General features: G+C 62.4%; 1 protein-coding gene across 2 annotated transcripts in view; it reads right to left on the reverse strand.

Moving 5' to 3' along the window:
* Window positions 1-13,131, reverse strand: part of TTC34 (tetratricopeptide repeat domain 34) — a 16,278-nt gene extending 3,147 nt beyond the window's left edge. The window contains exons 1-8 of one of the 2 annotated variants that reach the window (XM_059374922.1): window positions 13,047-13,131; window positions 11,505-12,330; window positions 7,797-8,655; window positions 6,170-6,395; window positions 4,692-4,896; window positions 3,361-3,527; window positions 2,259-2,529; window positions 1,276-1,490 (exon numbers count right to left, since the gene is read on the reverse strand). In XM_059374922.1, coding sequence (XP_059230905.1) covers window positions 1,276-1,490; window positions 2,259-2,529; window positions 3,361-3,527; window positions 4,692-4,896; window positions 6,170-6,395; window positions 7,797-8,655; window positions 11,505-12,285 — 2,724 coding nt within the window. In that variant the 5' untranslated portion in view covers window positions 12,286-12,330; window positions 13,047-13,131. Of the gene's footprint in view, window positions 1-1,275; window positions 1,491-2,258; window positions 2,530-3,360; window positions 3,528-4,691; window positions 4,897-6,169; window positions 6,396-7,796; window positions 8,656-11,504; window positions 12,331-12,684; window positions 12,786-13,046 lie in introns of those variants that run through there. The other variant, XM_059374923.1, reaches the window with a different exon arrangement.
* Between the last annotated feature and the right edge of the window lie 398 nt (window positions 13,132-13,529).

Genomic DNA, 13,529 nt, shown 5'->3' on the forward strand with positions numbered 1-13,529 from the left:
TCCTGTCTCGGACCCCCGCCCCTCACCCCTCCTCCTGTCTCGCCCCCTCCTCCCCGCCCCGCTCCGCCCCCTCGTAAGGGCTCAGAGACTCCACCCAACCGGTCCTGGGAACCAGGCCATCGGGTCTCCGTGCTGAGACCCCAGCCAGTCCCCTCCCCAGGGCTCTGCTCCTCTGAGCAGCGGGTCCTGACGACCCATCATTCCCCTTGGCGGCGGCCGGTCCCCCTGCATTACCCGGGGCTGTCTTGGCTCTTTCTGCCCCCAAGGCCTGCATGTGCAGCCACCTGCTCTATTAAACTCCGTGGCTGGATCAGTAGTGTGGTTTCTGTTCCGCGAGGGGTCCCCAGAGAGCCCCTAGAGTCCTGGGCACAGGCTAGCGCAGGAGGTAGGGGCCTGCCCCAGCCACGGGGGGGGGGGGGGGGGGGTGTGTGATTCTGAGCCGCGCCCCCCACCTCCGAGGTGGGTTTGTGCTGGTGGCCGCCGCCTCCTGCTGGTCCTTTCCTGCCCCTGCACCCAGGTGAAATGCAGCCACTTCAGGGGAACCCCCTGTCCTCCCCACCTGCTGGAGCTCCTGCCCCCTGTCCTCCGCCCCTCCTCCTCCCGGCCCCATACGGAGCCCGAGGCCTCTCTGTCCCCCATCCCACCCCTCCGTCCACTCCAGCCGCCGATGTTCTGCCCGTTTCTTGAACTTTCTGAACTCTTTCCTCCCTCAGGCCTTCACCTCGGCCTGTCTGTCCCATCATGGTTTCGCCTCGAGTGCCCCCTCGCTTCCTCCCTGCCCTGATTTAGGGTCTTCTCGATCCCAGGACACTCAGAAGGGCACCCTCACCCTGTCTCCCCTGAGACGAGGCCCACAGGCTGGGGCAGCAGCTCCCCAGTGGGTGGTGGAAGGTGGTCAGTATGTTCTTGTCGAATAGACAGCGGAACGAAAAATCAGCCAGCCAGATGCAGTGGCCCCGGCCTGACGCCTGCCTCAGCCCACTGCCTTCCTGCCGTGCTCTCGCTGGGGGGTGCTGGGTGCCTCTCTCTGCCCAACCTGGGGGTGGGCGTGGGCTTCCTGCAAGGGCAGGTGCCCCTGGCTGGCCCGGCCAGGTCTGAGGAGGGGTCTGCCCTGTCTCCCAGGCCCTGTCACCTGTGGGATGCCTCCTGCAAAGAAGCCGGGAAGTTGCTAGGGTTTATGATGGCCAGACTGGCTTGTCCCCCCGACCCGCAACGATACCAGGGCATCAGGGAGGGCGGAGCGGCCGTGAGCACGGCGGGGCCCAGGGAGCACACCTGGCTGAGGCTCCGCCGCTCCGAGGCCTCCAGACGCTGCAGCAGGAAGCAGAGTTCCTGGGCGTCCGTCTCGGCCAGGCACTGCAGGTCCCGCGCGGCGGCGGGTGCGTCTCCCTTCTTGAGCCAGAGCAGGCCTCGCCGGGCGCGGGCCGCCTCCGACCCTGGGGTGGGCTGCGGGGCGTTCTGCAGGCAGTCTCCAGCTTCCTCGTAGCTGCCTGTCCATGATCCGGGAAGGATGGTCAGGGGCTGCTGGGGCAGGCAGCAGGAGAGGTGGGGCGCTGGCCACCGTGCTGGGAAGCCGGCCAGAGCCTCTATTGCTCGGTGTTGGCTCAGGGAGATGGACATGGTGACACCACGCCAGTCCCAGCTTGCCTGTTGACCCCGTCATGGGGGGGTCCCTAAGCTGCATGACCCCAGGTTGAGCAGCACGGCTCAGCACACTCACTTTGGTCACCGCAAGGGGCTGCCCTGAGCACCTACGTGAACATGGACTCGGCTGCTGGGCAGTGTAGGCCTTGCCAGGGGCGCCCCGCAGGCTTGGAGGCGATGGGGACAGGTCAGGGGAATGGAGGCTGCCCAGAGCCCTCCCCTTTCACATAGGTACTGAAATATTCTCAGGGTTTTGGCCCATGGGAGCTTGACACAAGCCCACCTACAGCCTGGCCTGGTGTCCACAGGCATTCTGTAAACAGCTGTTGAGTAAATGCATGAGTTTATGAGAAGCCCCAAGCATCTGGGTCCTTTTATGAACCCCCAAGTTGCTCCTTTGTCTTCCCTGCAAGCAAAAGTCCACAGGTGGACGAAAGCTCAAGACACTGGCACCCCCGGCCCCACATCGGGACCAGGTCAAGGGACCAGCACCTGGGGTGGAAAGGACACCAGGGACCACTGAATCCAGGGTGTCTCTCTTCCATTTTACAGGGCAGAAGGGTCAGAGGGGCTGGGGCAGACACCCACATTCCCCACACCCGGGCCGGGCATACCCATGGCAGTGAGCACGTCTGCCTGCAGGATGTGTCCGCTCGGCTGTCCGGCATCGATTTTGATCAGCGCTTCCCCCACAGCTAGGAGGCCCCGGGCGTCCTCGTCGCGGAGGGAGGCCCCGGTGTCCAGCGGCTGGCTCAGCAGGGCCCGGCAGTGGGACCAGAGGCCCTGGGTGATGAGGGCCTGGGCCTCTGGCTTCAGAGAGCGAACCTCAGGGACCACCGTCCCAGGGTCGAGCTTCAGAGCTGAGAGGATGTCGTCCACAGCCTCCTGCGGGGGGAGGAGGGCAGGGTGGGCGGCAGAATGGTCCCCGCTGGGCATCTGCCTGGGTGCTGGGGACACCAGAAGAGGCAGATGGCCCAGTTCTTGCCCTCCACGACAGGAGGCACAGCCTGGTGAGCTGTGTGCGGCCAGGATGCTGGAGTTGCGGGAAGGGAGCACTGACCGCACCCAAGGGCTCTCACGGAGAAAGAACCCACGACGGGCTTGGACAGAAACTAGGCCGCCGGCGCCCGCAGACACCCGCAGACGCCCGCAGACGCCGCCCCGCCTCAGCAGCACCTCGCTCCCTCGCGCTCCGGCCCTTACGTCATTAAGAAACCGGGCAGGCAGGTCACCTCTGTGCACAGGGCCTCAGGGCAGACACTCAGCTTCAGCCACTCGCCTGTGACCTTGCTCTTGGCTGAGAAGGGCCCCTGTGCCGCTGTGCAGCTGTGGCCGCCTGCTTGGGGAAAGCGCCTGCCTGGGGCCCGACCGCGCGGGTCCTCTCCCACCCCTGTCCCTGCAAGCCGGCCGTGTGAATCCACCGGCTCCGTGCAGACAGCTCTGGGTGTTGTACCCAAAAGGCAGCCGAGGTCTTGTTATTTTAAGTGGGGGGAGGGGGGTGTCTAGTAGCCCCCAGGGTTTGCACAGTCCGCGCGGAGTCTGGGAAGCAGCGGGCCTCTTCCATGAAAGGTCTGAGCAGAAAGGGTTTTAATGGGTCCCACACTCAGGACGGCCCGGCCTGGCTCTCTCTGTGCTTCGGCTGAGAAGGAAGGAGGCCGTGCTGGTTCTTCCCCTAACCCCCTGGCCCATCCCAGGTGGGGCGGGCGGCCCCGGTACCTTCTGCTGGCCCAGGGCCAGGTGCAGAAGCGCCCGGCCACACAGCGCCAGCGCGTTCTTGGGCTCAGCCCGCAGCACGGAGTTGAAGTCGAACATGGCCGTCTTCTTCTGGCCCAGGAGCGCGTAACAGCGGGCACGGGTGAGCAGGGACTCCGCCGCCTGACTCCCTGGAGGAAGGGGGTGTGGCATTGGGACGTGACCGCTGCCGGGCCTCGGTGGGTGTGGTGCATCTGCCCTCATGCAGCATTCGAGGCCACCTCGGGAAGCTCACAGACAAGCCAAGAGACAGCCTTGGAGGGCAGCTGGGGTTCACCTGGGGGCAGTGGCCGTGGGAAACAGGGACTCCAACCGTGAGGGTGGCATCTAGGCTGGTGGGCAGTCAGAGAGGGGTCCCAAGAAGAGGGGCCGCTGTGGCGACATCTGAGGCGAGGCCATTGGAGGGGCCGGGAGGGGGCCGGTTCCTTGGGGCTGGACAGGGAACAGCTGGAGGTGGGAAGTTTCCAGGTGGACCGGGAGGAGCCCTCTGAATGCTGGGCACAGAGGCCCCTCCCCGAGGACAGCGCCACCCCACTCCCTCCGGTGTTTGTCTGGTGACAGACAGGACAGCGCACACTCTGGGTCGTGCCCGCCTCCCCACTAATGTGTGCAAGCATGAGCTCCGCCCCAGGCACAAGCCCTGCGCTGTCCGTGACCCTAGCTCACAGGATCCTCACTCCCACCCCTCACCCGCGTCTCTGTCACCCACTTTGAGAAAGGCAAGCAAGGAGCAGCTCAGTAAGTGGAGAGCCAGGAGTCCGCCTGGTGTTTCGATCTGAAGCCCACACTCTGAATCTCCACGCACCCCAGGAAACCGGGGTGCGTCCCTGGGAAAGTCCCTTCCCTCCAGCGGGGTGCCCTATGACCCCATGCTAAGAAGGCCCAACTCCAGAGGCTCTGTCTCCCAGGATGGTGCTGGGGGGTCAGCTGGGCACATGGGGCACACATACAGAGACACGCCACTATTTCCAGGAAGGGTTTAGGGGAACCACGGCCTCTCCTGGGTGGAGGGGGCCAAGCTAGGAGAGGCCTCAGTCAAGGGTGGCCCTCCTGCCCACAGGGCCCAGGGATGCCAGGTCAGGGTGCCAGGAGGATCCCAGTTCAGGTCCCAGCTGGTCTGGCCCCTCTCCCAGGCTTTAGCATGCTCACCTGGACAGCGAGGGCTTTGCTCGGGGCAAGGCGTACTCCGCGAGGGGCCCCGTGAACCGAGAGTGGGCTTGAGCCCCGCATGGCTTCTCTTGCCCTAGGTACCTGGCACAGGGTGGGAACCCCGGAGGCGGGCGGGCAGCTCCTACCTGCAGCGAAGATGGCCAGAGAGAGGTAGGCGATGGCCTCCCTAGTGTGGGCTGTGCCCTCGGCCCCACTGGGCCTCGCCCGCAGGATGGCCAGGGCCCGAGCGTGGCAGTGGCCCCGCAGTAGCTGCCGGTCCTCGTGGCGGAAGACGTCCAAGGTGGGCTGGAGGCACGCCGTGTCCCCGGACTGGACCACCTTCTTCACCAGCTGCAAGGCGCAGGACAGTCACCCGGTTCATCCCGTGCGGGACGCCCAGACCATCCCACCCTCGGTCCCCCCTGAGGGGGCGTGGCTCACGGGGCGTGGCCCGGGGGCTGGGCGTCCGGGGGTGGGGCTCAGGCGCGGCGCGCTTAGGGGCGGTGCTCGGGGGTGGAGTTGGGGGGGCGGTGCTCGGGGGCGGTGCTCGGAGCGGCGTGCTCTGGGACAGGGACTGTGCGTCGAGGGTGCTGAGCCCCGCGAAGGCTGAGGGCGGGAGGTATGAGCTTGGGTCCGGCAGCTCGTCTGGGCTGGGGGTGGCCTGGGGTGGGGGATCCCAGTGTCCCCGAGCCGGAGGACCTCCTCCGTGGCACGGAGGTGGAGATCTCGCCTCGCCGGCCTGCACACTGCAGATCCAACGAGAAGCGCGGGGAAAGAGGGCTTTCAAATTATAGGGAGGGCACCGCGCGAGGAGCAAATGCGCTGGGACCAGTGCCTGATCTGGGTGGAGCGAGACTCGGGGGACACACTCTCGGCTCTCCCAGCGGCTCGGTCCCACAGGGACCCGATGCTGCCCCTGCTGCCCCCTCGTTGAAGACACGGGTCCCAGATCAGAAGGACCGGCCGGTTCCGGGCATCCTCCCCTCTCCCACCTGTGCGGCCTTGCTCAGGGAGACCGGGAACCCCAATCCGAGCACAACAGAAGAAGCTGACAGGCCCCAAAGCCCGACATCTTCCCCTGGAACATAACCTTCTGACCCGGGTTCCAACCGGATGGTCTCCTAACATCCGGTTGAAGTTCTGCTTTTCCTGGGAACAGAGTGGTCTTGGAGAGAGGTGAGGCCAGCAGGACCTGAGGACCGGGGGACCCCTCTGTCATCTGCCCTCCCTGGGCAGGGTCACCTCCAAGCCTAGTTTACTGGGAGATTTGGGATGGAGCTCAGTCCACACCTGACTTTTGGCCCTTTTCCTTCATAACACATTGAGAGCAAATATGAAGGAATTAACTGCGTGCTGGAGACCTGCTGGGTCCTGGGGTACCTGCTCCAGCTAGTTCAGGACAGCCCACAAGGGCAGGGCACAGACGAAGAGACTGAGGATCAGGGAAGTGAGGGGGTCCTTGTTGGAGGTGGCAGAGCCTGGGGCTGGGACAAGATTGATCTGCTCCAAAGCCCAGGCTGTGGGGGTGCAGAGTGAGGGGCCCAGAGGCCTGTGCCCTCCACAGGGCTGTGGCCCATCACCTGCCATGCTGCACCGCCCCCCCCCCCACCCCGGGTCTCCTCACCTGGTTTGCGTCATAGAGGAAGCCCCTCCGCAGCTGCAGCAGGGCCAGTCGCACGAGCACAGGGGCCGCCTGGGGCCTCCGGGAGAGGGCCAGCAGCAGAGCCTTGTGGGTGTCCTCCAGACGGCCCAGGCGGTACAGGGCATCAGCTGCCAGGAGGCCTGAAGCCTCATCTTCCCGGTCCAGTTCCATCAGGAGCATGGCCAGCTGGTACACGCCGTGGGCATCCCTGTGGAGAGAGGAGCTGGGGGATAGCCAGCCTGGCCCCTGTCTGCACCCCTTTCAGCTGCTCAGGAAGGCGGGCCCCAGGAAAGTTCTTCCCCCGGGCGCCTGGTCCGGGCAGCTCCCTTCCCATCCAGCCACAGAGCCCAGGGTCTGCTGGAAGGACCCTCACACACGCCGTCTGCAGAAGCCACAGCTGCCTTCTCTGACGTCGATCCCTCGGCCTCACTCCCCATCGCATCCTCCCGCCGCCCCGTGTGGGAACCATTTTGCAGTTGGAGGTGGAAGCTGTGGGCTAGACACAAGCCAACCCTGCCTCAGTTTCCCTTTCTGTAGAAATGGGACAAGAATGTTGGCCTTGCAGTGTTCAGGGGTATGTTGTAGGCAGAGCTAGAGAATACACTGGCTTCATTTGGATGCTCCCGGTGCGCTGGGAGTGCAAACAAGCTCCCACGGGGAGAGGGACTGGAGCCTCCAGGAATGACAATTCCCGGAGGCAAAAGTAGAAAGGACACCCATCTTGCACACGAAATCCTCCTCACCAGCACACCAAAGCAATTTGAATCCTGCGAAATGTAGGCAGAGGAAGTGTGTGTGTGTGTGTGTGTGTGTGCATGCACCAGTGCACACAGGGTGGGGAGCTGGCGTCAAACACTCCCCCACCCCCCGCCCCGTTCAGTGCTTTGAACTTTGCTAAAACACCTTCCTGTCACCTCTTGGCAGCCAGAGAAATGCAAATCCAAATGGGCACCCATCAGGCTGCGAGAGAAGTTCCAATTAACATCAGGGTTGGGCGCGTGGCTAGACAGGCGTACAGACAGGTCAGGAAGTCAAGGACCTAACCAAGGCCTGTGCTCCATGACCCGGAAACCCCACCTCTGTGTCCACACTCAGGACAGAACACCGTGGAGGTGTTTGTGCTCTAACAGAGAGCAAGGCTCTCAGAATGGACAAGGAATGATGGCAGGTTCACTAGGCAGGCTATAGATTGGGCTGCCCAAAAAGAATCCAGAGGCAAAGGAAATGTTTGTGATCTACTGAGTGAAAAGAGTGTGCCATACATTGTCCATAGAGCTCACATTCATTGTAGCTCCCATGTGCAGAGACAAACAACCAGAAGGGAATGCTACCTGTGGGGTGATGGGAAGGTTGTATTTTTTTAAATTTCTTTTTAAGTTCTTAATTTTCTATGATAATTAGGCCCACAAAGCATCACACTGTTTGTGACTGAGAGTCCTCAGAAGCAGGCTCTAGCGCTAAACCTGCCGTCCATGATTCAGGGAAATACCCCAGCTGTTTCCTGCCTCAGTTTACTTATCTGTAAAAAAGGAAGACACGCACCCCTAGCTACCTCACGGGAGACCGGAATGAAGCAGTGGCCCCAGGGGTGCATGGGGCTAGTTTTTACCCTTCCTGCGCCTCGGGGCTGTCCATCTCCACGGCCTTACTCCGGCGGCCCGGTGCGCCCGTGAGCCCCAGGTCCGGCCTCCGCTGCAGTATCCTGTGGCCCTCCTCTCGCAGCACGGTCAGCAGGAGGCCCCTCTGGTTCCAGGGGACGTAGGCCTTGGCGATGAGCAGTGCCTCCTCGGGCTGCAGCCCGCAGGCGGTGACATAGTCCAGAGCTCCCAGGAACGCGCTACCCTCCAGCACCCTCAGCAGCCCGCGGCCACACAGAGCGCGCACGCAGCTGGCCAGGTGAGGCGGCCCGTGCTCCACCACCTCCTGGAAGTCCTCTCGGGCGCGCCCTGCGTCGCTCATGTGCAGCGCGCAGAAGCCGCGCAGCACCAACAGGGGCGCGCGGTCGCTGGTGTGGGCCCCGACGCGGTAGTCCGCCGGGTGCCCAGGACGCGCAGGCCGCAGCAAGCGCTCGCACAGCGCCCAGGCGCCCGCTGCGTCCCCAGCTAGCAGCAGGCACTCGGCCAAGCGAGTGCGCAGTGCCAGGCGCACCCCGGGCGGAGCAACGCGCAGCAGGACGCGGAGTGCGCGGGTCACTGGGGCCAGCAGCTCGCGGCCCGAGTTTTCTCGGAGCTCAGCGCGGCTCCGCACGGCCTCCTGGAAGTGGGCGAAGCCCGTGTCCGCGGCTTCCTGTGCCTGGGCCCGCACGCGCTCCCGGTCCCCTGCCGAGAGCACTGCCTCAAACTGCTTCCGCGCCTCTGACGGGCTCTGGTGGAAGGCCTCGTGCAGGTCCCGAAGCAGGTTCCGGGCCCCACTGTCCAGAAATAAGGCCGCAGCTGCGCGGGTGACCAGCAAAGCAGCCCGACGCTCACCTGGGGAGAGAAACGGAGGCTCCGGTCCTGCCTCGAGGCCCACATCCTCCCTGGTGCCGCCTGCAGCTGCGGACGGTCCAGCGCTTTGGACCCTCTGAAGCATCTCAGGGCATCTTCCTAGAGTGTCCCAGTAGCCCAGGACATTGCATCATGATGCTAGACCTTCAGCGACAGAGCGGAATCAGGAGGGACCGCTGGGTGGGTGTGGTGCACATACCTACCCAACAGTGTTATGTCCCATGGGTTTAAAGTCAACCTCACCGATGGGCCCACAAGGAAATTTAGTTACGAAACCTCCTTACTCTTTAATGATGGGTTTGCCGAGTGAGTTTCCTCTTCTGGGATCAGTGCCCCCAGGTCAGTGCAGAGGTTCTGACCCTGTGACCTTGGGAGGGGCTGGTTGCTACTCCAGCATCTTTGCTTGTGGCCTTCTTGGGGCAAAGCTGGGGCCCAACACTACCCTCTGCAACAGGGATGGCCCACAGGTCCAGGAAAGCGGGAAAGGCACACCCCCTGCTGCTTACACGAAGGGGGCTTGGGCCTTTTACTGGATCTCACTATGCCTCAGTTTCCTTTTCTGTTTTATAATGCAGTTTAGAATGGTCTGCACTCACATGGCCATGAGGGTGCAATGCATTAATGCTCATCTAGTGCTTGGAACAGGCCCAGGGGGTTTTTACTCAGGGAGGTTCCCATCAGCAAGAGCACCACCCCACCTCCTCCTACTTGCTGCCTGAGTGTGCTGGGGAGGATGGGGGCTTTCTCTGGTTATGGGCGAAATGGAAGTCTAAAAATTTAAACTTCATCAAGTACTACAAACGTCCCTTTACTCTTTCCACTCTTTGTATCTTCAGAAGTCCAGCTGTCTACAGAAATCTTAATGAGATTCTCTCATATTTTCTTTAGAAACTATAAAACCACTATCACACAATCCACTTGGAATTAATTTTTTTCCTCCCAGAATCAGCACCATCCACTGAATAACGGTCCTTTTCTTTCGCTACAGGTCTGTGATGCTCTCTCTCACATATTAAGTTCTGGATGCCTATGGAGGTTTCTGGCCTTTCTAACTTGTCGTATTGGTCTTCCTATCAATCCCTTCAGTCAGCAGCCTTCTGATTGGGTAGTATAGCTTTGTAACAACTGGCAGAGCAAGTACGTAGAAAATATATGCAAAATATACAATGGGCAAAAGATTAATACCCAGAGCATTTGAAGAATTCCTACATGTCAATTAAAAAAAAAATCCACTAGGAGAACTGGCAAAAGCATTTTCCATAAGAGAAAACACAGATGGCAAAGAAACGTGACAAATGTTCAGCATCATAGTAATGATGGGAATGCAAATTAAAACAATGAGATGCCACTTTCCACCCACCAGATTGGAAAAATTTTCTAAATTAAACTAATTTAATTTAATAACTTGGCCTCACTAGTAATCAGGAAAATTAAAATTAAAACAACGGTGGAACAATGGGATAACATTTTGTAGCCTCCCAGATCGGTCACAATTTTTAATTCAGGAGCACACGGCATCACGCCTACCCCACTATTTCATTGATCCCAGCATGTCTGGAGGCCAAGCCAATTTGCCCCCTTGCTGGAAGGATCCGAAAACGACCAGCGCCATGATTTCCCCCTCTGGCAGTGGCTCTTAATGAAGCACCTTGAAGGAAGGAGATATGGCTGTCCCGGGCGCCGAGAGAGCTGCCTGGGCGCTTACCCATGGGAAATGCGAGTTAAAATTGTACTTATTCTTATCTTCATACGGAGTGTCCCTGAATGTCTGCTTGCGGAGAAGGGCAGAGCACTTTCTGGATACACGGGGTTTCTTCCGTGTTTTCAAGGACCCTTATAAGTAACCTTGGGATTAGAATACACTTGTTACAGGAAATTGTGTTTGTAAAAAGTCGATTAGAGGCCATTTACTTATTCATGTTGTGAGCCACTTTGTGCTGATGGTGGTGATAAGGTGACTCCCTGTGACATAAGTGACTTAGGTCTAATTAATGCACCGACTCTTAGGGAGGGTGGTCCTGTCCGTTGAGGAGCCAAGGCAGCCCAGACAAGCTTCCTGGAGTCAGGGGGCGGGGCGGGTAGGGCTTACCCAGCACACTGGCTCCCTGAGGTTGTAGCCTTGGGAGTTCTGGTCTCCATGGGGGTCTCTGCCGGTCGTTCTGGTGGAAGCCCCCCCCCCCCCGGGAGTTGCTGATGCCCTAGCCTCAGTATCCCCGCTCACAGGCCACTGCACATTTATGCTTTGGGCATAGAGGGTACCCTACTTTCTCATGAGCTCAGGATTCTTGGTGACTCTGCTGAGCCTGTCTGTACCTTTTATAATAGGAGGACTTCGGGCTTCTGATCTCGGTTATTTCCAGAAACAAATTTGCCCACTCACTTTTCAGTTCTCTCTGTCTGATCCCTGCCTCCCCAACACACAAACACTGGGGTCACCAGCAAACCCCATGTACACAGAAAACAGACACCGTCTGTTCTCTTGTCATGCCTGTGGCATCGCGTGCCTCAGCCTCTTGCAAACACCTGCATCTTCTGGCTCTCATCAGCGCCTTGTGTTCTGTTTCTGCTGCTGGGAATGATTTAGCCTTAACTCAAGTGACACCTCCTCCAAGAAGTCTTCCCTGACTACCCAGCAGCACCTGGCAGGGTCCATTTTTCAAAGCATATATTTTGTTTGTTCCTTTTCTTGGTGCTCTGTAAGGACAGGGCTTGTCCATCTTGTCACTGTGGTGTCCCCAGCCCAGGAACAACCCCCCACCCTACCACAGCCAGGACTTAAGCATGCTGTGAAGGCACGACGGGAGCGACGTTCACCCTGGCCTCACTCTTACCTGGGAGTCTGCTGCCTGTCAGGTCCGACTCAAGGGCCCGGCTGCACACCACTCGGCAGTCCTCATACCGGCCACTGCGGAGCAGGGCTTCTGGTGACAGGGCATCGCTCCAGGTGCCTTCGGGGTCCAGGGCTGCCAAAAGTCCCTGGCAGCCGGCCTCCTGCTGGCGGGTGCTGTCCTCAGTCTCCGAGCGCCCTGAGATATGGTCCTGCAGGGTGCTTATCAGCATGGGGAGATGGGGCTGCTGGTGGCTGCGAACGAAGGCCACGGTCCGGTCTGCACTGGAGGCAAAGGCCTGCAAATAGTCTGCCACGCCAGCGTCCACCTGCACCCCGGACAGCACGCGGGCCAGGGCGCGGGTCAGTAGGAGCTCCAGGGCTTGCTGGGAGCGTGCATCCAGCAAGGTGCTGCAGCGCTGAGCCACCTCTTGGTGGCGCCCCTGAGCCAGAAGACTGGCCAGGGAGTGCAGGACCGCGGCAGGGTGGTCCGGGCAGAGGGTGGCCAGGAACGCGGAGGCCAGGGTCCCGGTCAGGGAGACAACCGCCATGCCGTCCCAGTGGATGGCGGGGATCTGGCTGTCACCGCGGCACCAGGCTTCCAGGGTGGCCAGCACGGGTGCCCCTCGGGCCTCAGCCAGGGCGGTTCTGACGCTCCGCACGGCCGAGGGGGCGTGGCAGCTGAAGGCCGCCAGGTAGAAGGCGGTGGCCAAGGGGAGCTCCCCCAGGGCCAGGCGCTGGTCTCCTTCCCGGCAGAGGCAGGCCACAAGCTCCCGCGCCGACATTACGGCTGCGCCCCTGACGGGCCCATGTCCCGTCCTCGCGGGCACCTGGTTGGGGGGGGCGTGGTTAGTCCCCACCTCTCCCCACGGAGACCGCAGACCAGCGCAGAGCGCCCTAGAGGGAAGAGCCGGGTGGGGCTGGCGCATCTGCCAGGGTCCGCCAGGCCAGGGTCCTCTGCAGAACGCGACCCTTACCCTGCTGGGCGGCCCACGCGAGAGGCCGGGTGGCCTGCGGGGTCAGGGGGTCCAGGCCCTACTCGCCACAGCACCGCCAGCAGAGGAACCCACGGGAACGTGGGACGCCCCCACCCACCCGCCCCCTGTCCAAGTCACACAGGTCGCCTTCTCCGAGCTCCGAGGCTCTAGAGACCCGCGCAAAGTCAGGGCCCGGCCTCTGCCCACCTCGCACGGCCCGCCGTTCCGGGGCAAGCGCGGGGCTGCGGCGACGGCGGCGCCCTTGCCTGGCTCTTGGCCGGGGGTGCGGAGCCTCGTTGGCCCAGGCCAGGGGGTCGCTGAGATTGGTTCTGGGGACCAGCCCCTGCCACTCCCCTCCCCCTTCCCCAAACCGGATCTGAAGTACGAACTGCCCTGCTCGGGGACCGTCTTCGTAGGGTCCCGAAGTGCCGGCACCCAAGCCCGGCCCAGTGCACGCCCCGTGAGGCAGACGCCCGCACCAGAGCCCGGAGACGGCCCAGCCTGCACACGCACGCAGGCACACACGCCCACACACACTCACGCCTGTGCACTCAGACACGCGCACTCGCCTGTGCTCCGAGGCCGTGCGGGGTGCGCGCGGCGGGCGGTGGGCAGCGGCGGTGGGTGCGGCTCCGTGCGGGGGTCGGTTTCCCGGGAGAGCGTCAACACCCCGCCGGGCTCCGCCCCCGCCCCGCCCCGGCCCCGCCCCGGCCCCGCCCCGGCCCCGCCGCGTGCGGACCCTGCGCCGTCCGGCCCCGCCCCGTCCCGTCCCGGATCCCGCCCCTGGCCCCCGGCCCTGCTCCATCCCGAATCCCGTCCCCCCGCCCCGGCCCCCACCCCGTGCGGCCCCAGCCCCGTCCTGTTCCGTCCCGGATCCCGCCCCCTCCCCGAACCCCCGCAACGCCGGCCGGACTCCGCCCCTGCCCCGCCCCTGCCCCGCCCCGCCCCGTCCAGACCCCGCCCTAACTCCCGCAGGCCCTCGCTGGGGACGGGTCCGGGAGGAAGAAGGCGGAGCTGCGGGGGAGAGAGACCCTGAGTTTGTGGGGGGGGGC

Source organism: Mustela nigripes, chromosome 14 (assembly GCF_022355385.1).
Source record: "Mustela nigripes isolate SB6536 chromosome 14, MUSNIG.SB6536, whole genome shotgun sequence".
Lineage (NCBI taxonomy): Eukaryota > Metazoa > Chordata > Mammalia > Carnivora > Mustelidae > Mustela > Mustela nigripes.